Source organism: Megascapheus bottae, chromosome 15 (genome assembly GCF_031878675.1).
Source record: "Megascapheus bottae isolate mThoBot1 chromosome 15, mThoBot2.hap1, whole genome shotgun sequence".
Classification (NCBI taxonomy): Eukaryota; Metazoa; Chordata; class Mammalia; order Rodentia; family Geomyidae; genus Megascapheus; species Megascapheus bottae.
This window is the reverse complement of record NC_143523.1, coordinates 5600392-5625884: the sequence shown is the minus strand read 5'-3', so window position 1 is coordinate 5625884 and position 25493 is coordinate 5600392. Positions and strand designations below refer to the sequence as shown.

General features: G+C 52.2%; 2 protein-coding genes and 1 long non-coding RNA gene across 18 annotated transcripts in view; 2 read left to right on the top strand and 1 right to left on the bottom strand.

The window, feature by feature from the left end:
• Zranb1 (zinc finger RANBP2-type containing 1) overlaps positions 1-5083 on the top strand; it is a 62199-nt gene extending 57116 nt beyond the window's left edge. For 6 of the 7 annotated variants that reach the window (XM_090345655.1, XM_090345651.1, XM_090345649.1 and 3 more), the window contains 4 exons: positions 616-736; positions 1350-1479; positions 1647-1876; positions 2771-5083. In XM_090345655.1, the coding sequence (XP_090201781.1) occupies positions 616-736; positions 1350-1479; positions 1647-1876; positions 2771-2989 (700 nt within the window). In that variant the 3' untranslated portion in view covers positions 2990-5083. The remainder of the gene's footprint in view (positions 1-615; positions 737-1349; positions 1480-1646; positions 1877-2770) is intronic. The other variant, XM_090345653.1, reaches the window with a different exon arrangement.
• Positions 5084-5374: 291 nt separating this feature from the next.
• The window catches only part of Ctbp2 (C-terminal binding protein 2), a 122303-nt gene continuing 102184 nt past the window's right edge, over positions 5375-25493 (bottom strand). For 6 of the 9 annotated variants that reach the window (XM_090345644.1, XM_090345646.1, XM_090345647.1 and 3 more), the window contains 7 exons: positions 13352-13651; positions 12171-12377; positions 9863-10077; positions 9162-9292; positions 8739-8866; positions 8415-8532; positions 5384-6930 (listed from right to left, as the gene is read on the bottom strand). In XM_090345644.1, the coding sequence (XP_090201770.1) occupies positions 6750-6930; positions 8415-8532; positions 8739-8866; positions 9162-9292; positions 9863-10077; positions 12171-12377; positions 13352-13651 (1280 nt within the window). In that variant the 3' untranslated portion in view covers positions 5384-6749. Of the gene's footprint in view, positions 6931-8414; positions 8533-8738; positions 8867-9161; positions 9293-9862; positions 10078-12170; positions 12378-13351; positions 13652-13955; positions 14476-14504; positions 14590-21958; positions 23607-25493 lie in introns of those variants that run through there. The other 3 variants (XM_090345640.1, XM_090345642.1, XM_090345641.1) reach the window with 3 other exon arrangements.
• Positions 14756-17191, top strand: LOC150053702 (uncharacterized). Of its 2 annotated transcripts, none has more exons than XR_016537774.1 (3): positions 14756-14967; positions 15232-15386; positions 16972-17191. It is a non-coding gene; the product is annotated as an uncharacterized LOC150053702 (long non-coding RNA). The 2 variants fall into 2 exon arrangements; XR_016537773.1 differs by having other exon boundaries at positions 14757-14967; positions 15232-15382.

Here is a 25493-nt window from a genome sequence, read left to right as displayed (position 1 = left end):
CAGGGAAATGAATTGTAAGTATATAAGAAAGAGTGTGTGCTGGAGTGAATTACATTCTGGCTGAAGAGGCACCAGCAAGCTGTGTGTGGCTCAGGCCAACTTAAGCAGAAAAGTCCTTGAGACTCTCTCCAAAATGTAGGGCCAGTAGTGTGGGTCAAGTGCTAGAATGCCACCGCAGCCGAGGTAGCCTGTTGATAGTAAAAAAACAAAAAAAGATGGGCCGGGAGTTTGGCCTAGTGGTTAAAGTGCTTGCCTAGCATGCATGAAGATCCCGGTTCGATTCCTCGGTACCACATACATAGATAAAAGCCAGAAGTGGTGCTGAGGCTCAAGTGGTAGAGCTCTAGCCTTGAGAAAGTCCAAGGACAGTGCTGAGGCCCTGAGCTCAAGCCCAGGACTGGCAAAAAAAAAAAACAAAAAAAAAAAAACAAAAAAAGACTGCTAGCAGAAAGGAGGCATTGGTAACTTCAAACATGTATTGTATGCAGATAAAATTAATGCACGTAATAGCCACCTAAAGACAACACTAAGTGAAGGATTAGAATATAAGATGAAATACTTGGTACAAGGAATTATTATAACTATTATTGGTTTGTTTGCCATTTTTCCCATTAGGTTTTACACACGCTGGAAAGATTGGGAATCATGGTATTCCCAAAGCTTTGGTTTACATTTTTCATTGAGAGAAGAACAGTGGCAAGAAGACTGGGCCTTTATACTTTCTCTCGCGAGTCAGGTAAGGATACCTCAAGCCTTGTTGATTGAATCAGAAAAGTATTTCTTGTCAAGTGGGAACCAATGACCTTTTGCTGTAGGCCATTCTAAGCATCACCCAGTGGGAGCAGGAGGTGGAGGGTTTAGGCCTGTGCGCTTCCCTGCTGGTACTGTAAGGACTGACATCCCATCACTTACCTAGTGGTAGGGACTTCTGTGAAAGAAACCCAGAGGCGTGGCCAGGGCAGAGGAAAGCCCAGGAAGTGAGGAAGTACCTTCTGTTTGGGCCATACATGTAGGCAGGATTTGCAGGCCATGTGTTGTCAGTTACTAGCTGGAAGTAATAGCTTCTCAAGTCATGTGACACTACCTGTCACTTTGTAAGGAGGAGAGCTTACACAGACACCCGAAACAGAATGAGGTTTGCTACCCAAATCGCTTACTGCATCTGTTTGGACAGCGAGCGATGCCTGTGCACAAACAGCTGCCGATTTCTCTGACCATTTTCTTGGACTTCGCACTCGCAGTCATGCTGTAACTTCACAGCATTTTCCTTGCAGATAGGACTGCAGTGCGTGTGAAAAGTTGTATTGCCGAGATTGAAAGAAAAACTACCTTTTTGTTGTTCTCTGCAGCCTGGAGCAAGTTTGGAGCAGACACACATTTTTGTACTTGCACATATTCTTAGACGACCAATTATAGTTTATGGAGTAAAATATTATAAGAGCTTCCGAGGAGAGACTTTAGGATATACTCGGTTTCAAGGTAAGCCATCATTTGCAGTATCACTGTGACGGCTGCTGTGTACACGCACTGGAGATGGTTCATGGGGGAGGACCAGAGTGCCTCTGGAGTATTGGGGGGATTTGGATGTGGACACAGGGAGGAGGGGCATAGCCAGTTCATGTCCTTGTACTTCTGTTTCTTCCTAGGGGTTTATCTGCCTTTGTTATGGGAACAGAGTTTTTGTTGGAAAAGTCCCATTGCTCTGGGCTATACCAGGGGCCACTTCTCTGCTTTGGTTGCCATGGAAAATGATGGCTATGGCAACCGAGGTGCTGGTGCTAACCTGAACACCGATGATGACGTCACCATTACGTTTTTGCCTCTGGTTGACAGTGAAAGGAAACTACTCCACGTGCACTTTCTCTCTGCTCAGGAGGTAAGAGCTGCTTTTCTCTTCACTGGTGTCCTGTGTCCTGCCAGGCCTTCCCACATCCGCCTGTTATCTGTGCTGCCAGTTACCTTCCTAAGTACTGGAGTAACTGCACCTTTCTGTGACTACTGCTTAGACTTTAGAATTATCCTTTACAAAACTGCGCATGGAGGCAGAAGTCCTTGCCTGCAGGTAGCAGTAAGTGCCACGGAGAAAAAGCATAAAGAGTAAGACTTAAGTAGGGTGCTAAGGACCCAGACCCTGCTAGCAACCGAGCCTGAGAATCACAAAGGCATTGACTTACAGGGGATGGCTGAGGAGGGGGAGGCAGCGCTGCCTGAGGGCCTTCTGAAGCCCAGGCGTGGATGCTGGGTAAGCTGGGAAGCCCAGAGGAGGAACGCTCACTGACAAGGCCCAGTCTCAGCTTGGCATGGCCTGTCCTGCAGGGGGTGGTGACAGTCAACAAGGAACACTCTCAGCCTAAGTTCTTACAAAAGTAGCGCTCTTTTATTCAGTATTGTAATAGTCATAAAACGTTTATCATCACAACATTGGGAAAAATTCAGACTGTAACTTGTACAATTTCAGCCTGTAAATCATTTACCTAGTAAACTTACCTTCTTGAAGCTGTGACTTTGGCTTTTTTATGAGGGGGCAAAAATACATTATTTTGCTATTACCTTAAATGCTTTTTTAAGGTATTTCTTCCCTTTTGCTTTTCCTGATTAATTTTTACATTTAACAAGAGAAAACTTTGAATTTTAAAGCTGTTAAGAGTTTGCTATCCTGTGGAAACAATTGGTAACTTTGGCTCTTTCATTGTCACTCATCTTGGGTTGTAGGCTGTGCTCACACCTGATCTGGGCATTCTTTTTCCTTTCCTCCATGCTCCTCTAAAAGCTAGGTAATGAGGAACAGCAAGAGAAGCTGCTCCGAGAGTGGCTGGATTGCTGCGTGACGGAGGGCGGTGTCCTGGTCGCCATGCAGAAAAGCTCTGGGCGGCGGAGCCACCCCCTGGTCACACAGATGGTAGAGAAGTGGCTTGATCGCTACAGACAGATTCGTCCGTGCACGTCCCTGTCCGACGGAGAGGAAGATGAAGATGATGAAGATGAGTGAAGGCTAAGGAGCAGACCAGGGCATCAGATCTGCAGTGACCCCAGTTAACGTGGTGCTCCAAGCAGAGTGCCCAGAGTGGAAAGAACCAGATCCAGTGAGATCTGCTCACAGTTATTTTTCTGGTCCACACCCAGTAGAGATAATTAATGCATCTGCTGCATGAGGAGACAGAGAACTTGGGTTGAACTACAGTTTGTAAAAAAAAAAGCAAAAAACAAAAAACACACACACAAAAAAAACCACCCCAAAACCTAATTTTATTGACAGACTTTTTTTTTCTTTTGAAATTGTAAATCTGTCTATAATGTAACGCATGTGGTTGTGTAAGAAATTGTGAAATAGGAAAAATTGTACCAGCATCTCCATATTGAGAATTTTTTCCAGCATGGGCACTAACAAAAAAGCACATGGCAGAGATCTCTTATCCTTTGAAATCTTCTCTTCAATAGAACCTGGCATTTTAGTTTTACCTTACAAGGTCTAATTTCATGAAGTGTCAGCGATGTGGAAACTGTACAAATTACCCACACCAAAACATAAAATAAACAGGCCTTTTATTTTAATATGTGCCCAATCAAATCAAATCAAATCTCTTAGGAACAAACTACAAGGAAAAGCTAATTGATTTTTTTTTTTAATGGAATGAACTTCATATATACTCAGCCTCTTCATTTTGAAAAGGTTTTCGTTTCTTGTTGCCTTTTAAGTTTTCTGATTTCCCCCTTTTAGCATTTAGGTATTTATTTGTTGGGAAAAGTGCCCTGTGATGAGGGCTAGACTCTGGGCAGTGGTCCATTGTGCATTTCCCTGGCTGGGAAGGGAGCAGGTTGGCTTGTCACTGACTAGATTGTGTGAGATTTGTTCCCATGGACCCGGTTGACAATGTTCTGCTCCCCAATTGCCATGCAGAGGGACCTTGGGTTCTTCCTGTCTCCTCTTATCACCTCTGCTCCAAGCAAGCAAGTAGCCCTTTGCTCAGGCTGGTTGGGAATGCCAGTTCAGTACGGAATAAAGAATTTGAAAATGGATTGGCTGGAGGTGGTCAGTGTGTTCTGTGATGAATTTCTGTGTAGCCTGAGTTTTGCATGTTGGTTAGTTGTAGTCATTCTTTAAAGCTAAAACTCGTTTTATCTCAGAAAGACCATTTCAGGTGTGCATTCACTGGGTAGAGACTTCTGGCCTGTCTCAGGAACATAAACTTAGTTTTCACCCAGGCATTTGGTAGAAGGTTCAAGCGGCAAGGAGCTCCAGTTGCACATGTACACACCTACCTATCCCTTTGATGAAAGGCTGGGAGAACTTTTTTGTTACTGCTTCTAAGGATGGTCATGAAATGTGCACCTCAACTTCCTTGTTGGAATATATTTAAAAAAAAAAAAAAAAAAGCAAGCCCAGAGTTGTCTTCAATCCTTCCTCCCTGTGGACTCTGGGCAGTGTCCCCAGGATGAAAGGGTGTTGATGCTGCATACTAAAGCTTGCAGGGAAACCATTTTGCAGCAAATCCATATAAATGGGCCTTAGTGTGATGGTGCTATGGTTCTCTTCTAGATTAATTGATTCTATGCTTTCATTTTGGCCAGCAGTTAGTAACCAAGTTTTTAGGACACTATCGTGACTGCGTATCATAAGCATCTGTAGTAACAGATGCAGAGATCCAGTTCCCTAAGCAAAACCTGCTAGAGGGTCACACTGATGTGCCTCAGCACTGAGCTTTGTCCCTCTAAGCAGTCTGGTTCTGAGCAGAGTCTTCCTCATGAGAAAGTTTTGCTCATATTTCCTAAGCTCCAGGAATGGGGTTTTAGATGGCTTCACAGCAGACCGAATGGTTGTTATTAAAGGCCAAAATTTTGGTAAATCCTATGTTAAGCTCTTGAACTATTTATTAAACAGCCATAATGATCTCAAGAATAGAGTAAGATGTCCTTTGTTATGTGTGGCTGGGTAACTGGCAGATCTGTCTTTAGGTGGCACTGGACAGCAACACTTACAACTGTGTGGATGTTTTCTGTTTTTACCTGTTTCTTCAATTTACATAGATAATAACTTCTAAAGGATTGCTGAAGCAAAGATCTAATTAAACAAGACCCAGGCAAAGCATGGATTCAGATCTGCTGTTTTCTACTTTTGGTTCCCCGTGTTGTACACAAAGTATTTCCATGGGACATGGGCGGGGCCTTTGACAGAGGATTGTGTAGAGAGCACAGTGTACCATTTCTGCCCCCTGAAATGAAGGGCCCAGGTTAATTTTCATGGCAGAATTGAGATGGGGCTGCCACTGAAAACGAGCAAGACCGGTCAAGCAGGCTGATGCTTTGAGACACTTGTTTAATTAGGAGAGGATAAGGCTCAAAGGAAGCTTAAAGGGATAAGGAAATAACCAATTACTTAACTATTTGTATTTAATCACAATTGTTAGGTTCTTTGTCCTTCCTGTGTCTTAATTTACATTGGGGCAAATTGCAGTTTCATAGGCTGACCATGGCTCTCAAAAGGAGGGCATGATTTGACTAGTGTAAGGTCTGGGGTTCCCAAACAAACAACATCTCAAGGGGAGAGCTTTTACACTTGTGAGATGTACTTGAATTTCAGAACTTAACAAATTTTAATTACTTTTTATTGAAAACTGCACTGAACGCTAAATGTCCACCTTTACAATAAACAAATACAGTAACGGTAACTCACACTAAAACAAAACATACTTCTGATAGCCATTACTTTTTCTGTTTGGGACAGTTTTAAAGTTTTTCTTTTGTCACAAAAACAGGAATGTACCTATACAAAGGCTCAAAATAGGCCATCTTTTTTAAACAAAAAGGCAATGATTCACAAAAGACTATGAATAGAACATGTAACTAGTTGATACAAATCTAATAGGATTTGTTAAAATCAGTCACATCTAATAACACATCTGAAGTGTTCTTGTATAAAATATCACGTGAAGAAAAGAATTTATCCATGTCTAAAAAAGTGGGTTTGTTCATAGACAATCTGACAAGTTACCATAAAAAGTGTTTCCTGAGACATAAGGAAATGCAACATTATTCTTCTTGAACTCTTAACAGCTCAAGACTTCCCACTCAATAAAATAGCTGAGGATCTGAAACTGAGAAAATATATTTGAGTACAAACAGCTTGTGAAACTTAATATTTTTTTCTTTTTTTTTTTTCTTTTTTGCATCATCAGAGGGTACTGAACTCACAACCGATTTGCCCGCTCAGTATGCAGTTCAGGTGGGAAATACTTCTGTGCACGAGCCGTGCCGATGTCTGACACAGGCAGACAGTTTCCCCCATTTTGTAGTAACTCAATCTTCCTATTAGCAAAAAGAGGTAAGAAGCCCCTGGAAACCCAAGGGGCTAGAGTCAAGGTGGGAGTTTCCTCTCAATATTTTTATTTCGATGTTTGGAACTCTTGATGCAACATTCTAGAGCAAGTTGCTCGGAACCTGCTGTGCCCAGGGGACTGATAAAGGAAAAAGCTCTATTTATTCTTTGTGATTGGATGCACAGATGAAAAACTTAACACACAATAACAGAAGTTGGTCGTTAATAAGTCACGTCCTCTTCGCTCAGCGCTTCTGGAGCACACAACATCTTGTTTTCTAGCTCCTGTAGCTTTAACACTGCAGCGTCAATGGTGCATTCGTCCAGGGTTCGGTTGGAAAGACTGTCTCGTCAAACTCCTTTTCTCTCAGTTCATCCATTCGCCACTGCCTCTTGGTCCCACGTTCATCTGAGTGGTTGCTCTCGGCACTGTCTGCTATTGCTCGTTGGGGTGCTCTCGATTGTCCCCGTGTTTGGTGGGCTGGTTGGGAGAGGGTGCCTGGGAGGGGTGGGCCACGGTGGGGAGGTTGTGGGTCACAGGGATGCCTCCGGGGAGAATCCCTTCCATGGCTGCAGGAAGTCCTCCCGGAGCCACTCCCACGATGCCTGGCGGATACCTGGAAACACAGGGAACAAGGGCTTGTCAGCCTGGGCAGAGTGACAGTTGTGTCATAACACAGGGCCACTAATGGTGTGGCTTTTAGGAGGAGAGTCTCAAGTGCCAGTCATCAGGACACTACTATGTGCGGTCTCCTGTGAGTGGGCAGTCGTCAGACTCCGTACCAGCTCACCCTGCTAGCATCTCCTCCTCACTGGTGAGGAAGGGTTGCAGTTAGTTCACAGCCGCGTGGGCTGAGAGGATCGATGCCAGGCAGGCCAGGTTCTCCATGCCATCTACAGCACACGAGGTCCTGGGCACAAATATCACTCAGTAGACTGCCATGTACTAGAGGCAGGGGCGCTGCTCAGGAATGCCCGCAGGAATTCGGGCAACATCATAAAAAGGGAAGGTCCGTATCCAGTGCCAGCAAAGGCGATGGAGGGCACAGCTTCTCCAGAACTTACATTAGTGAGCCTAACCTGCATGCAATGGTCAGGGCCAGGAGTCCACCCATGCCGCTGCTTGAAGACACAGTTGGGATGGGGAGGACCTCTGGCGCCAGACGGACCCAGGGCTGTGGTGAAACACCCCGCGCTACTACTAACACCCTCAAGACTGCACTGGCCTCAACGAGAATACAGGAGTCTCCTCTCCTTTATGCGTGGAGAGTCATTTCTCCAGGACTCAACAAGAGTGGGGTGGGAGGGAGGAATCAGTCACCCATACTGTCTCAACTGCTTCAATTCTGCCCATCTTTCCAGTGGACAGGGCTTTTTGTCCTTTGTTGTTCTGTTTTGCTAAAGGCTTTCCATGGGCAAGAACAAGCGTTCTAAGAGATCTGACCGCAACTTGAAACCTCCAATTTCACAGTGACTTCAGAAGGAAGGGCAGCTTGTAGCACGGTGGCCATCCAGCTGGGTCCCGCTGTAGCCTGGACCCCACATGAGCAGGCCATGCAGCCTGCCTTTTCTAAGCAGCAATGTCCTGGCATGCTGGTTTACGCTTATAACCCCAGCACTCTGGAGGAATGAGGCAAAGAGGTATGTGAGTTTGTGAGATTCTTTTGCTTTCAAAAGAGCAACTTTTTTTTTTGGGGGGGGGGGGTGAGGCAGTTTTGGGCTTGAGCTCAGGGCCTGAGCACTGTCCTTGGCCTTTCTCAAGGCTAGAGCTCTACCACTTCAGCCTCATCCCCACTTCCAGATTTTTTCTAGATATGTGGTACTGAGGAATCGAACTACCTTCGTGCATGCTAGGCAAGCACTCTACCACTGGGCCAAACTCCTTGTCCCATCAAAAGAGAGTAACGTTTTTAACTCATGTTTATTCTATGGAAGTTCAGCACTGGACAAGGTGAGTGACAGGATACCCACTTTATAAAGCTGAGGGGTGAGTCTCAGTTCTGGGTACTGTAAATCTCTCACAACTTCAGTCTCCCTGCTCCCTCTTTCTTCCAAGGGCACAAGGCTGGTGGTCCCAGCCAAGGTCAGTTCCTTTTCTCACCTGTATGTGGCACCATTGAGTTCAGGATGAATTGCTTGCTGGTCTATTACTGACCAAGGAGCTGATGTGACAAAGAATTCCTTGTTGACACAGTTTCTTAAGCTTTCTGGGATACGACCTAGAGCAAATGGTCACAGTGAGTTTATTATCCTGTTCTGGGGCTTCTAGAGGGGGTGTGGTCAACAATTGGATCAGACAGTACCCCCTCTGCCTGCCATGGGTAGGTTCTCTGAAATCTGGAGCCTGGCTTATGCACAGTTCTTAACCCGCCCCGCCACCCTTTCTGCACCGCGTGTCACCAGTGGAATTGGAGGTGCAGCTCACCTGTGATGGCGCGGCGGATCTCTGTGGCGGCGGCCTCCCTCATCTCTAGGGAGGCCTGCTCACTGTACCAGGCCGTGTGCGGAGTACAGATGAGATTTGGCGCATCTTTGAGTGGACCCTGGGCAAAGCTAGGGTAAATGGAAAAGGGCTCCGTGAGTGGGAAAAGTTCAACATGGCTGCACTACTTTGCATCAAGGGAACTTTTGGGTTATGTAGTTAAGAGCTCAACAGAACTGTGTTGTGTGTTTTCAGGGCTCGGAGCAATGGAGTTGGGGGGGGGTGGGGTTCAGGCTGTCCAGGATGAATGAACTCCAGATGACCACCACCCTGGTTCAGCCCATCCACAGCTCTACAATTCTAGAAGAGTACAGAGTGAAGTTCAAAGCAAGAGAACGGTTTCTCTCAGGAGGCTAGAACACCCACCTGAAGGGCTCGGATTCATGCACATCCAGGGCTGCGCCGCGTATCCTGCCCTCCTTGAGCGCCTGGGCTAAGGCCTTTTCATCCACCAGGCCACCGCGGGCTGCATTCACGAGGAACGCTCCCTGCCTCATCTAGGGAAGCAGAGAGGAGCTGGTTACCTTCTGTGCTGGCAGGAGCCCGGAACCCAGGCTAAGGAAGAAAGCTGCAGACCTGGAAGTTGGTTGGTCTAGTTCTTTCCTGTGTCTGCCAGTTTGGGAAAAGGGGCTAGGAAATGTTCTATTTTTTTTTTTTTTTTTTTTTTTTTGGTGCCAGTTCTGAGGCTTCAACTCGGGCCTGGCTCTTCTGTGCTCAAGGCTAGTGCTCTACCACTTGAGCCACAGTTCCACTTTTTTTTTTTTTGGGGAGAGTTAGTTGGAAATGAGTCTCATAGACTGCCTGGACTGTAGCTAGGATTAACAGACCTGAGCTACCAACGTGGGGCACGAGTGGCCATTCTTGTTGTTGGAGCCCTGTGCTTTCGGAGGCTGCCTGGCTGCCTGCCTAAGGGAGCCCTCCTCCACTGGGTGCTAGAAATTCTTGTTTGTGCTCCCTTGGGTGCAGGAACCATTTTCCAGCCCCTTGGGTTTATGGTGCAGACCAATGGTATTGCCATCTTCCAGCAGATGCTTTCAGAGTTCTGAGGCCATGTGGTTTCCAGTTACCTGCTTGATAGTAAAGTCATTGATGAGGTGGTGGTTATGTTCGTTGAGGTTGCAGTGAAGGGAGACACAGTCGCTCTGGTATAGCAGGTCCTGCAGGGTGTAGACCCTCTGTACGCCCAGGGACCTCTCTATCCCGTCCTGCAAGTAGGGGTCATAAAATATGACGCTGAATCCAAAAGCCTTGGCTCGAACAGCAACTGCCTGCCCTGTGCGACCTGTACAGAGACAGAATGTGCAGGTGAGTGAGGCGTCCTGGTGTCCGTTCTGTGCACCCACCAACCCTGCTGCTGGCTGTGGAGAGAGGATCCGTGCTCAATGAATCACATCCAAGGCTAGCAGTAGCCAGGGATGAGGACTGCACTGCTGCTTGCTTATATGAGCCAGAGCAAGAATATTATCTAACATACTAACCTCTCGAGGAGGATTCCAATCTATAACCAACCAGAAAGCTCAATGACGCTCAGACCCCCTCCCCAAGCTGATCCGACCTACCAATGGCTTCCCCCTCCCTCCTGCATGCTGGTGTCACAGTAGGCTTCATAGCAGGAAACATTACTTAGGCATTCTTAGTATCAGAGATCTCTGGATTTATCTTCTACAGGGGACGACCAATGATCAAAAACTGAGTATGATCATTTGGCCTAAGCATAGGTGGGCTCTGGATCCCTCAGGACTGCCCTGTGCTCCAGGTAGACCCCACAGGCTCACTCCTGCCTGCCTCTGTACCACACAGCCATGATGCTGTCACACCACAGAGTAGGGCCCTCGCATGACCAGGGATCCCCAAAGGTACCCAGGGCTCAGAGTGGCTTTCAGTTGATAACAGCCTGATCCCTCAGGAGATCATGGGCTGAATCTTTACTACAACCCCTTCCTACAAGCAGCCAGGAGAGAGGGAGGACATTCCAGACAGAAGCTGGTGAGGAGCACCAGCTGGTACCTTCCCCTCCCTTGAAGCTTGGTCTGACTGCACATGTCAGTTAATGGCCACAGCTTGGAGGCCGTTCTGGTCAGGGGCAGCTGCAGCATCAGAGTGGGTCAGCGTCCACATCACAAAGGTCACATGGACACAGGAACCACGGCAGCCACAGGGCTGGAAGGTTCTCTGACAGCCTTGGAATGGAGTGAGCACCCCGTGTGTGGTCACTGGGAGTATGTACCACCCCGCCCACCCCCAAATGCTAGGGCACCGCGGCCAGACCAACACACACTATGGTGATAGGCCTGGGTGTGTGCCCAGTGGTGGTGGTGCTTCAGCATCACACCTTTCCCTTCTTTGGCCTCCACTTCAGCCACAGATTGTCTAGTGAAAGATCCACTGTCAACATAGCTTGGGCCTTAAAAAGCCACTAGAACCCAAGTCTGTCTCACTGTCATTGGCTAGCTTTTTACAAATGTGCCTCACTTGGCCTCAGATCACAGCTGGACCTGGGCCATGCCGACTCATGCTGCTATGTCCAGTGGAGGCTGACACGAGTGAAGAGTTTTGGCTCCTAACAGGGCTGTGGCACTAAGTGAGCCTTTTCTGTGCCACAAAAACCGTCTCTATGGAGACGGTCTGTGGTGACCCAGGACTGTGGTGGGTGGAGCTTCCAGTCCATAGGAGGTATCACTGAAGCATGGGACAGACAGGGGTGGAACCAGAGGGTTTTGGAAGCTGGATGATGGGCACAGCCAAAGAAAGCTCAGCAACAAAGCTGCTTGGATGAATAGATGCTGAGATGAGCAATTACCCACGATGACAGCTAAGCCAGGACACAGAAGAGGCTGACGAATGGATGGGTGCTGTTCTGTGGATACCCAAGAGGCCACCAGCAGAGGGCGCTGAAGCTCCCACATAATTTAAAGAAGCCCACAAGGACCACAGGACATTTATAAAGAACATCCCAGACCTCAGGCACTGGAATTGGTGCCAGAGGCCTGGGGGATGTTTCCTGCCCTGCTGGAGTCATTTGGCAGTTACCTCCTTAAACCTTCAGGTTTAAGGCAGGGTCTGCATACCAAGTGAACACAAGTAACTCTGAGATAAGTCTTAGTACAGGGCCTTGCTTGGGTGTCTTCAAGGAAACCCTCAGAAGGATCATTTCCCAAGCCACCGAAATAGCCGACCTTCCAGTGAATTCCTGCTGCCACACCAGGCTGACTGACTGTCCAGTCCCACGCTTGCTGGGTCACTGTGAGAAGCCCCAGCAGAGCAGGGACAGCAACATGACTCATTTCGAGAACTGGTCAGGTCTGGTAGGCCAGGGTGACCCCAGCCTCCCCGGGCATGGGCTGGCATGGTGCTGGCTGGGGCAGAGGCACCTACCAAAGCCAATGAGGCCCAGAGTCTCCCCACGGATGCGAGCCGCTCCCGAGGCCACCTCACGGATCTGCTCCACGCTCTGTACCCGTGTGCCTTCCCGCAGCGCCTGGTACAGCCACGTGTTCCTCCGGTACAGGTTGAGGATGTGGCAGATGGTGGAGTCCGCCGTCTCCTCCACTGCTGCTGATGGGATGTTGCACACGGCGATGCCTGCAGAGGACAAGGGTGGTGAGGGGGCCAGCGCTGACCCCTGTGGTCCCACTAGGGGTGGTGCAGGGTTTGGGAAGTTCTCAGGAGTTCAGAAACTCCCTGCTTCACCTCCCTCAAAGGGCTTCTGAGTCCAGGCCTCAAGTCCATCCCTACGCCAGACTCATCCTGGCAAGACTTTGAGGGTAGAAGCCCAGCTGACTGAAGCCTGCAAACTGGACGCTGCTTAGGGCAGTCCCTCCCCACCCCAGCCGGGAGCTGGGCGTGATTACAGAGACATTTCTTATTTGTGTTAGAGTTGTTCCTCCACCCCCTCCCTTTAAGTCTCAAGCTGGCATGGCGACACACCTATAATCCCAACCCTCTGGAGATTGAAGCAGGAATAGAGTTAAGATTAGGATGGGAAACTTAAGGAAAGGAAATCTGCCTGGGATGAGCAGAGTCCAGCCACGAGCCCTGGGCAGCCCTGGGTACTGGCCTGCGACAGCAGGAAGCACAGGAGGCGGCGCATCCCCTCTTCCTGCGAGGGCTGAGCACAGCTGACGGGCACAGCTGCCCGGCGGCCTCAGGCCTGGTGGAGAACAGCTCTCGGCATGGAGAATGAAGTCCAGACCCAGCAGGAAGGGCTGGGGGCTACTGAGGAGGGCACAGTGGGCTGTGCGGGCACACAGGGTAAGTGGCTGGATCTCCCCTGCTCCCAGGGGTGCTCAGCCTTGGCCTCCCTGAGCCGACATGGGCTGGAGGAACAGAGAGGATATCAGTATTCGGGGTCCCTGACCTTGGGGTCCAGGCCCTCTGTGGGCCTAGTCAATGAACGCCTGCGCCCTCAGCGTTCTCCTCTGTGCTGGGCCTCTCAATCCTGGCAGGGGTGACACACTGGCTGGCCTGCAGCCATGCCCTTCAGTGTTGACAGGCGTGGCACTATCCTGTCATGTCGTCCTGGGAAGTAGCCCGGGCGCCGTGCCGGCTGCACTCACCGAGCTCGCCGGCGGCCTTGGCGTCCACGTTGTCGTAGCCGCTGCCGATGCGCACGATGACTCGGAGGGCCTTGAACTTCTCCAGGTCCTCCCGGGTGAGGGTGATGGTGTGGTACATCATGGCGCCCACAGCCTCGTTCAACACCTTCTCGTGGATTTCCTGCGTGGACTGTGCGTCACAGAAGGCCACAGTGGCCAGGTCCTTCAGGATGGGCATCTCCACGGTGCAGTCTCTGCCGTCCAGCAGTGCCACCAGGGGGCGGGGGTGCAGCGGGCCGTTCATGATCTGGGGTCGGATACCTGCCGGGGGGGGGGGGGGGGGGGGGAGCGGACTGGAACTCAGTGGACCTGAGTGGGAGCAGCGGTCCTGGACTCTGACACAGACGTTGGGTCTGTGCACTCTGTCCAGCGCCCCCCAGCCCCCCGCTGTTCTGCAGTCCTGGGGCTCCCACCACCGGATGCAGTCTTGCCAATATCAATGTGTGTGCAAGCATGTGTGCGTGTGTGTATGCGTGTGCGCGTGCGCACACGTGTTCCCAGATGGAAGGTTAAGGTTAGCTCTGGGATAAGCTCTTTCAACCCAGAAACCCACAAAACACAACACCTGGGTGGCTCAGCCACCTGGACCTGGTGACCACATGAACCATGGATGAGGAGCAGGGCAGCACTTGATCACTACAACCTTCCGACCAGTCAAGACTCGGAACCTGTGGGGTCCCCAGGTTGCAGCCTCCTCTCCCTGCCCAGCAAAGAACACAACCTTGTCTCTCGACTGTCATGACCACGAGATGCCCCTGAGAAGGAACCCAGAGAGCCTCAGGTGAGACCAGGAGTGTGAGCCTCTGCCAGGCGAGGGCAGAAGAGGCCTCCAGGGGGCACTGGGCAGGGCTGGCTGCAGATGTGCTTCCCCTGCAGTGCGGTGGTGGGCAGGCCTCTACCACCCAGTTGCACGCCTTCAGATACACGAGGCAGGAATTGGAGTGGGGTGCTTGCTGGAGGGGGCTGGTGAACTTCAACCTCACACTCCTGTGTACTGTCAGGTTGGTGCCAAGAGGCCAGAGAGAGGCCTCGAATCTCCCTTCATCGGAGCCTCAGTGGGCAGCACAGGGAGGTGGTGGTAAAATGATAAACAAAAAGAAACACAGGCACCGACTCCTATCCCCGCCCCGCTCTTCCTCTAAGAAAAACATGTGGTGAGCGTCAGGCAAGAACCTCCCCGATTTCCTCCGGCATGGCCCAACAGGCATGGAAGCAGGAGCACAACGCAGGAATCTAGAGCCACCTGAGCCTGGCTGAGAGCCGCCTCACAAGACATCTGTCCGCAGCGTCATCTCATGGATCTGTTACCTGGGTAACAAACTGGGTTGCCTAGCGACCACCTCCCTCCCTGACTTTGGTGGCTTTTCTCCTTGTTGACACCTAACGGTGGTCATGCCCTTCAATGGAAGCCCAAGTCTAAGCTAGCGATGGTTTGGTTCCAGCCATAACATCTTTACAGCATGTCAGGAAGTGGAGAGGCAGAAGGGATTTGCTCCACAGAGGTCCCTGGCAGGGCAGGTGAGATTCCACTGCAAAGAACCCTCACGTGGGACTGCACGAGGCTGCAAGGGGTCCAGGTAAGGTCTGGCAAGGAGTGTGTCTCCAGAAGGAAGCCTCCCCCGACATGGGGCAGAGCAGAGAGGTCAGGCGGCCCTCCCCTGCTGTCCGAGCTGGGCTGGGTCTTACTCGGGCTCCTTGAGAGAAACTCGCAGAAGGAAGGCCTCCCATCTGACCTACACACCCTGCAGGGCTCTGACAAGTCCCACGCCTTCTGGCACATTACAACTCAGTGGACATGGGTTGGGTGCTGACTGCTTATGCCTGTAATCTTACCTACCCAGGAGGCTTGAGATTTGAGAACCGCAGATCAAGGCCAGGCCAGAAGGAAAGTATGTGTGACTCTTACCTCCCAGTAACCACCAGACAACTGGAGTGGGCCCCACGAGACCAAAAACCACCAACCAACCAAACACGACCCGATAACGGATTCTGGTAGGTAAGAGTGTGTTGTCAGAGTCCTTGGAGAGAGTGGTCCATTTCTACAGCTTGGGGATCGAACAGGGGAGAAGAAAGCACCCGGTAATAGTGCTTAGCAAGGATTCCTTCAAACCCGAGGGGCGTCCCCATGCCTGGGCTCACACCCCACAGCTTCTCTGGACACTCCCAGTAACCGCGGTCCCACCTGTAATCCCCACCGTCAGGGCAGCACAGCCCCGCCCCCTGCGAGTGCCGCCCCGGGACCCAGAGCCACACACGAGGTGAAGCACGGAGAAGGTCAGTGCCAGGCCGAGTGGCAGTGTACTTGGCCCCAAGGGTGCAGGCAGCATGGTTTCGGGGACCAGTGCCCTCTGTGGACAGGCTGGAGATGACCAGGGGTATGGCCTCCGAGCCTGGGTGATCATGTCACACATGGCCTTGGGTAGCTGACGGCATTTTCCCTACATGGCGTCCAGCCTCACACACAGGGGCCATGTGGGCAAGAGATAGACACAAGGGAGACCCTAGAGACCCCTGTCCCTTCTGAAGATGCCTACTTGTGCCACACATGCCCTCACCAAAGCCCCCCACCTGAGTGGGACCTCCCACTGGTAAAAACACACACCCTACAGGCACGGTGAGCTGCCCCGCCTAGCCGGCCACTCAACACACCGAGGCAGACCGGGGCAGGGGCTGCGGGCTTCCCTCAAGTTAGGACTGGGGTCAGACACAAAAAGGGGCTGTGCCCGGCCACGGGTGTGAGGCTCTGCCACACTGCAGGAGTTACCCTCAACTGTGAAACTCTGGACTTGCACCATGACCAAAAGCCCACGAAGTATAACAAGGCAGCTGCAGAGCCCACGGCCATGACAGGCCTCCACGTTAGGCAGCCGTGCTGCCTGGGAGTGACGGCCGGGCTGCTGCGTGCGGGAAGGCTGGCCCCACGACACGTCTGCAGATGCCGCCTTTGCAAGCAGGGCCAGGACTCTGCTCAGCGAGCAGTGCAGGCCCCACGGAGCAGCTGAGCTGTGCGTGGCAGCTGACCTGCGTTCCTCGCTCCTGTGGTGGGCTTTCCACCAGGTCCACGCCATGCTGGCCCCACACTGCACCAGCTTCCCCTTCCTCACAGAGGGACCCAGCAGGCTCCCTGGGCTCCCCTGCACCCCAAATCACTGCAGATACTGCTGCTTGACAAGATGCTCAGGACTTCACCAATCACAACATCCCACGACAAGGAGCCACAGGGGCAGAAAACGGGTGCTCAAGCCTCAAGGTTCTATGCTGTCACATGGTCACGTGGGGCTCCTGCACGGGATGCCACCAGGGGTAGCAGCTGCACATGAGGCCTTCCACTGTGAGACTGCGGGCTTCAAATCCAGCGCTCAACATGTGCATGGGCTGGTGGCCCTTTCTGGAAAGACCACCACCCTCTGCTTGTGCAGCCAAGGAGGTCCCAGGCGCCCCTTTCTGATATCCTTGTTATCAGATAAAGCTGACTTGCCATTGATGACTGGAAAGGTGGGGGAGGGGCACCAATATGCACAGTGATACCCTACGCTCGGCCACAGCCACTTCCCACAACTCATCTTCAGTATTCTGTCCAGGTTACTGAGTCACATGAGCACAAATGGCCAGCAGAAGACGCGGAAATGGGGCTGAGAGCAATGCAGGAGGACCAGCGCCTGTCCTAACCACACGTGCCGGACCGGAACGCGAGCCTTTCCTACGAGTTCCTGACCACTTCCCAGGCAGTTGCCTCCGCACTATGTCACTTCAGTCCTCGGGCATGCCCACGCAGCAGGCATGTCCTGTTTTTCTAACAGGGAAGGGGCACTGGGCTGGGTGGGCCCGGGGATATACCGCGAGGGGTGTAACTAGGACTCCTAGGCCTGTCTGGCTCCAGGAGCTGAGCTCTCAACCTCAGCCTCTGGCCACAAAGGGAATTAATAGCCACCCACCCCCCCACCCCTCAACCTCAGACACACGATGGGGAAGTGGCACTATCTAGGAAAAGTCTGTGTGTGCCCACCTGTGCCCAACAGCCTTGGTGGGTGGCCCTTTCCCACAGGCACTGGAAAAAAGATCTGGCAGCAGGGCTCACCCCAGGCACCAAAACCAGAAAAGTGTCCATCTGTCCCCCAGCTTCCCACGGCAGGCACGGTTCCCACAAAGTCTTTGGTGCTGATTACTTGCTTATAAATATGGGCTTTAAAAAAATAAATACGGGCTTATAGGTCAGCACACATCCAGTAGCTCGGGCTCTTCATTCGGGCTGGGCTCTGTGGCCTGGCAGAGCTGTGCGTGACGGGGCCCTGTGGAATTCCACTCATTGCCTTCCTTTCCTGTTGACACTCAGGCACTGAACCATGGAACCAAGAAGCAACTGCAGTGGGATACTGGACTCCCCAGTGACCACCACGAAGAGCCATTGGCTTCTCTCCCATATGCACTGGAGAACAATCACCTTCATCCCTATCCCAAACCAAGCCTAGCCTCCCTAGCCTCTAGATCAGAGCCAGCCAGGAATGATGTCAGCACACGGGTGACCTCTGCAGCCCAGATCCCAGAAGCTGAGAATGGGCTTGGCCCAGGGTTGCCACCAGGCACTTCCTTGAGAGCGCTGCCCCTTACCCCCTCCCCTAGGAGGGGAAGGTGGCAAGGATCCCCAAAGGCCTTTCCCCCCAAAGAACAGAAAGCAGCAGCCACTGAACGGGCCCCGGGGCTCCTACCAATTCCTGCTGAAGGAACAAGGCTGCCACGGCTGCCTGGGCGGCTCAGCTGGGATGAGATGGACTGACCCCATCTGTCCTTCTACCAAGAGACAACATGGCTTTCCCCAGGGGGCTGGAGGGCCTGGCAGGCTTGGCTCATTTTCTCACCCATCCCCAGGGCCTAAGGGCTATAAAAACAATAAGGCTGCCCTTCTTGGCTAGGGCAGCCCCCAAGGGCCCAGCTCCAGACTGCTAAAAGGAAAGTGAGTCCCTTGCAGAGTTGCTCTCGGGCAGGCGGGTGGCCAGATGTACTAGCCCTTGGGCAGGAAGACCTCCCAAGCTCAGTAGCTGGACATGCTCCTCCCTTCTCTCCTCTGTCACTTTTCCCAAAGACTTCTAAAGCATTCCAAGCGCAAAGCTCCATTTACAGGAAGGCCCTAGAATGCATCGATTCCTTCATAAAAGCATTTAACAGAAAAAAAAAAAAAAAACAAAAAAAACAACCAAAAACCCTTAGGAAGGTGTAGCTGGGCTTAGAGGTCAGGGTGAAGCAGCTAGAGGAAGGAGAATGGAGCAGCCAGCTGGCCTGTCCAAGTCCTCAAGCAGGCAACTCAACCAGAATGAGGCCCTTGAAGAGACCTGAAAAAAGAAAGCAGCTCTTCCTGGGACGGTGGGGAAGATCTGTTCTCTTCATCCTGTATTTCCTGGATGAAAAGACAACACCCTGCCTGGAAAATAGAGGAAGGGGGAAAAAAAGGCTGTAGAGTGCCTGCCTAGACAGCAGGAACCCGCGAGTTCACAACCAAGAACTTCCCCCAAACAAAACAAAAAAAACCCATTTATTTTGTGCCTAAGATAGAACAGTAAGCTTAATGTTCAAACAGGGGAACCAGAGGCAGACCCTCTAGTCTTGCTCAGGTTCTTGACCAAAATGGGGATTATTCAATCTCTATCTACTGCTCCAGTAGCTGGGATTACAGGCATAAACCTCCACATGGCACCAATCCCCATAAATCTTTCCAGGGAATCCCTCTTCCCTGGATGCTGTTCACACGCGTCACTTCCATTTGGACAGGTCCACTGGGAGTGCTGTCTGCGTTCTGGCTTTATCTTTTCCTGTCTCCACTCAATTTTTCCTCTGTGTCTTACAGCAGTTGCTAATAGGGAGGTGTAGATCCTCATGGACTGAAGGCCACACAGGGAAATGCCACGGGAGCTTCACCCTGAGAACCAGATCCCAGAGAGCACAGCAGCTGTGGATCACAAGTGGGTGTGTTTCATGGTAAATGTACCTACGTCTCCCACTCGTGGGCAGTAAATCGGAGAATTCTTGCGTCTTGTGCTCAGGGTGATATAAGCTGCCAACCCTGAAAGCTTCCCTGCTGCTCCACTAGGGACAATTTCTTACTCATAGCTCAGGTGTTCCGATCACAAGAATAACACAGACCACGGTCACCACCTGGAATTCCTGTGTAGAGAAATCAGCCCGAGGACTGTTTCTCCGCTCTGATGACTGGTAAGCTGAGCGCACAGGTGCTTCAGAATAAGTCCGTGAAGAAAGAATAGTTCATGGGAAATGGAGACCTCCCAGAAAGAGGCGGCAGGGACTACTGCTCACTCTGGGACCACCTATGGCAGGTGGGGCTCTGATGACCTTGGGGAAGATAAGACATGAACATGGGTGCTTGCCACATCATTGTCTGTGTAATGCTCCCTTGGCACCTGGCACACAGAGGTGGGGACAGCAGCCAACATCGGCTGTGAGTGACAACATAGGACAGCCACTGCTGGAAGGCTTGGCCACGTGTGCCAGTCAGCAAAGTGACTGTGAGATGGAAGGTGGACTCACCAGGGTCCACTCGTGCAGGTTCAGGCAACTCGGTGCCCCAGCACATCAGCCTGATGCTCTCACCACCAGGTGCATAGGTCGGGCAAACATGAACCTATTGTCAATATGCAAAACCAGGACAAAGCCAACCCTAAAAGAGCCGAAGCATGCTAAAAGGAGAACTGGATATATTAAAAAAAATTAACAACAAAGCACCACTATAAACCCTCCTCCACCCACCGTCCTCTCTCCTGCTGGTGTGAAGGAAGGGATCCGTCTTCCTCCCAGATGGAGTGGCAGCATTAATTGGGTAAAAGCTGGTGATGCCGCAGACGAGTGACATGGCTGTATGTCAAGATGCTGAGCATGATGTTTCCAGGCTCAGCGCAGCAGTGGGCTGCTGGCAAGGACGTCGGGTCCCAGGAGCTCTGCTTAATGAAAACCGTACTGTCTTGGGGACACGGATGCCTGCAGCCACCCCCACGCCCACCTGGCTGTGGATCTGACAAGACCTGGGACATGACACCTTTTACAGAGGAGGAAGCCAAGTACCACCCCAACCCCAAACCCCGCCACGAAGGGTAGTCAGAGCACACCACGGAATGTGCGACAAGGAACCAAGATGACAACTGGCACCCCAGGACAGATCATTTGACAGAGAAATGCATTTGCTGGCAGACTTCCGACTGCAGACTTCCTCAGCACTGGCTTGCTGCCACGAAAATGAAATGAAAATCAATATCCTTTGGTCTGCAAAAGAGTGTGTTAACAATCACACTCTAAACAACTTATAAAAAATCCTCACCCCATGCCCAAACAACAGTGCATGTTTTTGTTAGAAGACGCTGCAAAAATAAACAGAAGGAGGGGGGGATGAGGCAATTTTGCAGGTCCTCCTTCAGTAAAACCTTTCCACGACTTCGAGGAGGAGATAATCTGTGATTATGACCAAACCCTCCCGTTGCTTAGCAACACATAATTAAGGAATATGTTTTCAGATCCGCTTTGCAAGCCCAGCCATTATCAGATGAAATTACTGGAGCAACAAATGTCATCGCCATGCAAATGAGTTGGTTGCAAAGAATGTCGGACTGGGAGAGAGAAGGCATGGGCCCCTGGAAAAATTATCGACTTCCTTCTTTAAAAAAAAAAAAAAAAAAAAGCCGAAGTACAAGATGAGACATTAAAAAAAAAAAATCCATGAAGACAAACTGGGTTCTGTAGTAAGGGCAAGTGCACTCTTTTGGGGAAGGTCAAACCAGAGGAGCAAAAGGAGCAGCCATGACAGATCAGCACCCTCGCCATTCCTGGACAAACCTAACAGCCCATCTCAGGGCTATCGGAGCCAGCTCCTGACAGGCGTGCCTGGCGGACTCGGGGGAGGACTGCTCCCAAGGCAATGCCCCGAATCGTGCCGGACGTCCAGGAAACACTGTAATCTAAAAGAACTCCTTTCCAAACTGGTGGGAGGCAAACTAGTGGACATATTTTTGATTATCAGTCGAGTTAAAATAAAGAAATCTAATCAATAACAACAACAACCTACGAAAGACATGCAAGCAGTTACCTCTGGTTCACACACTGAAGAAATCCACCTGGCACTGCCTCAATGGTCCTCAACTGGGAAATGCCTTCTGCCCTCCGAGCAAGGACAGTTCCTAACTGTATCTTCCCAAACGAGAGACTAAGTATGTTTTTGAAATAGCGCGTTCTAAGGGATTTCAACATCTTGCTTTGTTTAACTCGCAAGTGTGGAAATACCCCCACCTTTATCTCCGTGGGGGGACCACATCAAATGCCCCTCCTTCTCCACAGCTACTCAGTGGGAGCTGGAGAGGCGGCCCTGGGTGCCAAGACAGCCTGTCCTGAGACTTGGGCCCCCAGGAAGACAGCCCCATTTCAGCACGGTAGAGGGAAACCTGCACTCCAACTAAGGCAGTTACCCCAGGGCACCGGCCCCAGCACGAGGACTTTCTGGTACCCGTGCTCGACCTCTGTCCCTTCCTGGGAACCTCGAGCACCTAGCCCGGGCGGGCGAGGAAGGCACGTTACTTGGTTCTGCGGTGAGCATGGTGGAGACGATGATGGGAGCTCCGGTGCGCCGGGCCACCTTCTGGTATGGAGAGTGAGGGGTGTGGAGACTGGCAGGCGGCAGGGTGGACAGCTCTGCGGGGACACTGGGCTTCCTCAGGAGCTGGGGGCTGCCATGGGGGCTGGGCAGCGGGGAGGCGGCCACACTACGCTCCCGCTTCAGTAGTTCCATGGGCACCGTATACGAGGTGGAGTAGGCTGTCCGGGGGCCTGGATTGGTCAAGGCCACCCCAGCCTGTGGGGGGTACGAGGGACTCAGCCGCACCGTCAGGGCACAGGGGGTGGGAGAGCTGTAGCCAGAATTGGAGGGGAAGTGTGGGGCTTGGCTGCCGGCTCCAGGGGCAGAGTACGCGGCTGCCGTCTCGAGGAGGTGCTGCGAAGGGGCACTGGCAGGGCGGCGAGCCAGATCTGCAGGGTGGGCGGAGGATGGGGCCTGTGGGGCAGGGGTGCCCAGCACGGCCAAATCCCTGGGCAGCAGCTCACTGCGGTGGCTGAAGCTGCTGGACCTGGTGCGGGGCGGGGGGCATGCCCGGTCCTGTCGCCGGAGCTGCATCTCAGTCTGGAAGCTGCTGGCCAGGCGGCTTAGGACGCGGGCCTGGCCCAGGTTGGGCGCCACCGCTTTGATGTCTGCGTCCTCCAGAGTGGCCAGGACGGCTGGGGAGTCAAAGCCTTGTTGCAGTAGGGCAGCCAGGGTGGCCTCTGCTACCCCTTCTGCCCGCAGAAGCGCCAGAAACTCGGGCAGCACACTCCTTTTAGCACCAGGGCCCTGGAACACGGAGAGGCCCGCTTCACAATTCTCATACGCCATCTCGGAGGGGACATGATCCCGGGCAGGCCCGCGGCGGCGGGTCTCGACTCCCGGGGCCAGCCCTGTGCTGTTCTCTGAGGCAGCCACTGGGCCCGGGTCTACAACCAGACATGTTGGAGCCACCTGCCTGGCAGGGTCAGGATCCACAGGTCTGTCGCCAATGTCACCGTACACATGGTTGGAGGGGTAGGCAGGTGCCTCTACCCCAAACCTGGAATCAGGTGTTCCGAACCGCCCAGGAGACGCAGCCCTGCCCCCAGGCTGTGGGCCCGGAGGCACCATCTTACCCCCGGGGTCTCGGTACAGGTGACTGGCATCCTGCAGTGCAGGCAACTGGCCTTGCACCTGCTCCCAGGGCACTCTGCTGCCCAGCACTCCGTAGCTGGGCCCTGGACGCCTGAATCCTGCATCCCGAAGATAGGGAGGCTCCTTGGGCACCTTGGCCCCTCTGGATGCATCACCGTAGTAGTCCTGTGGCAGGAAGGAGCTGTGGCCTGACATTGCTGCCTGTCTGCTGCCGTCGTAGAAGGTGAAGTCGGGCCCAGAGCCCTTCCTTGTGGCCACAGAGTTATAAAAGGCCTCCCGGTAGAGGAATGGCTCAGCAGGGCCCAGGAGCGCAGCCTCCTGCACTCGGTGGCTGGGCGGATCACACCAGCTCCCCTCTCCGGGGCCATATGTCAGGGAGCTTCTCCTCCCCAGATGCCGCAGGGTCTCTGCATTCTCCCAAGGGCCCTCGTACCAGCCAGCAGCATCCCAGCTCTGAGAGCGACCGATGTTGATATGCCTGCTGGGAACCGGCATCAGCAGGACAAGTGGGCGCCGCCCCGGCAGGGAGAAGCCTTTCCTTACCAATCTTCACTTACATGCGTCCACACCAGACCCAGCGGTACGCGGGGCCTGCCGAGACCGCAGAGCAACCAACTGGAGCTTTGTGTTTCAAAGGCTGCTCTCAATTATTAATTCTCTGAAACCTTAGTAGGCAAAACGGCAGACTCACGGTAACTTTGCCTCACTTCGCCCAACAGTGCACCCAGGGGTCTGCCCTGTACTGCTCCTGCCCAGAAAAGACCCAGCGCTGGAGCCTGCCAGTCCCCTGCCAGACTGCTGCCTCACATGGACTTCTGCTTCCCCGCACAGGGATTAGGAGCTAAATAAAACCCTAAAGCTTTTGTTCCATGTGACATCTCGTTAGATGGATGGAGCCGGTGGATGGCTCCAGCCAGGCCTCTCCACTGCAGCTGGGGTTTATCCCACACCCACCTGCGCTGAGCCCCCAGCCCTGCTCCCTCACCAGGGTGCTTTTAGGACAAGCCCTGCCCCCTCCCTCTCAGGCATGCTCCCCAAGTATGGCCTTCATTGCTTGAAAGCCCAGATGCCAAATAAGACTGCTTGGATGTCAGTCCAACCTTAATCCCCCATGATGAAGCGTTAATCCAGCACACACACAGCTAAGAACAAACAAAATGCAGAGGGACAGGAAAGCCTTGTGTAGGATCTCGCAGGCAAGAAGAAACAGGCCATGTCTGCAGCCCACACTGGACCCTGACTTAGGGGCTCTGGTTACGAACCAAGTGGTTACAATGCTTAAGCCAAAATCCCTGCCTTTCCATATGATGGTAAAACACATTCTTACACATGTGCATACATAATCTAGAGATTTAGTCAGCTGGTGGCCTCCTCCAAGCCATTCTCCACAACAGCAAAAAGCCCCACCCCCCAGCCCCCAATAACTTAGTAGGCAAATGCGGTAACACATTACATTTAATTTGTACTTTGTCAGTCTTGCAGCTTGAATTCAGGGCCTGGGCACTGGCCTTCAGCTTTCTCAAGGCTGGTATTCTACCACTTAAGCCACAGCACCACCTCTGGCCTTTTCTCTGTGTGTGTGGTACCAAGGAATCGAACTCAGGACTTCATGCATGCTAGGCAAGCACTCTACTACTAGGCCATGCTCCTGGCTCAAGTCTCCAGCTTTCATCAGAACCAGCGTGGGATCCCCAGCTCCCCACCCTGGCCTGACACGTAACTGAGATTCCTGTGTGAGTCACTGCACCTGGCCAAGTATTTTTTTTGATGAGGTGGTGTGTGCATCTGTGGCCCTGAATCCAAGAACGGTGCAGCAGCACCTCTCCTAACCCAAGATCTAAACAGAAACACTCGCTACAGAGAAATACAGGGAATTCCTGTGGATGATGAAGCAGAATTCCATCACAGCAACTGCTGGTACGGGGCAGTGCCACCCTGTCTCCCCCACAACCCAACTGGGTCCTGAACTATGCAGATAAAACAGAGGACACCCAGTGTTTTACACTCCCCAAAGACTGCTGGTCTCTTAGGCCACACCACCACCTGTCCAAGTTCTGGATGGGTGACCCCACTGCCACACAGAGACATCCACATGGCCCAAGGCCACAGTCAGAGGAGGGCTCAATGGCACAAGCTACTTGGGAGGTGCAGATTGGAGGACTGTGGCTAGTAAAGGAAAGAGCAGCTTTTGGGATTCAAACTCAATCATCCCACTACCACAGGAAGCACAAGTTAGAAGGAATGCAGCTCAATGAGATGTTATTGTAAAAAGGATTGCATTCAAAAAGGGGCTGGAGGCTTGAGGTAAGTGGTGGAGTACCTACCTAGCAAATGCAGGCTGAACTCAAAGCCCATCACTGCCAACTCTCCTAAAAGGCCACA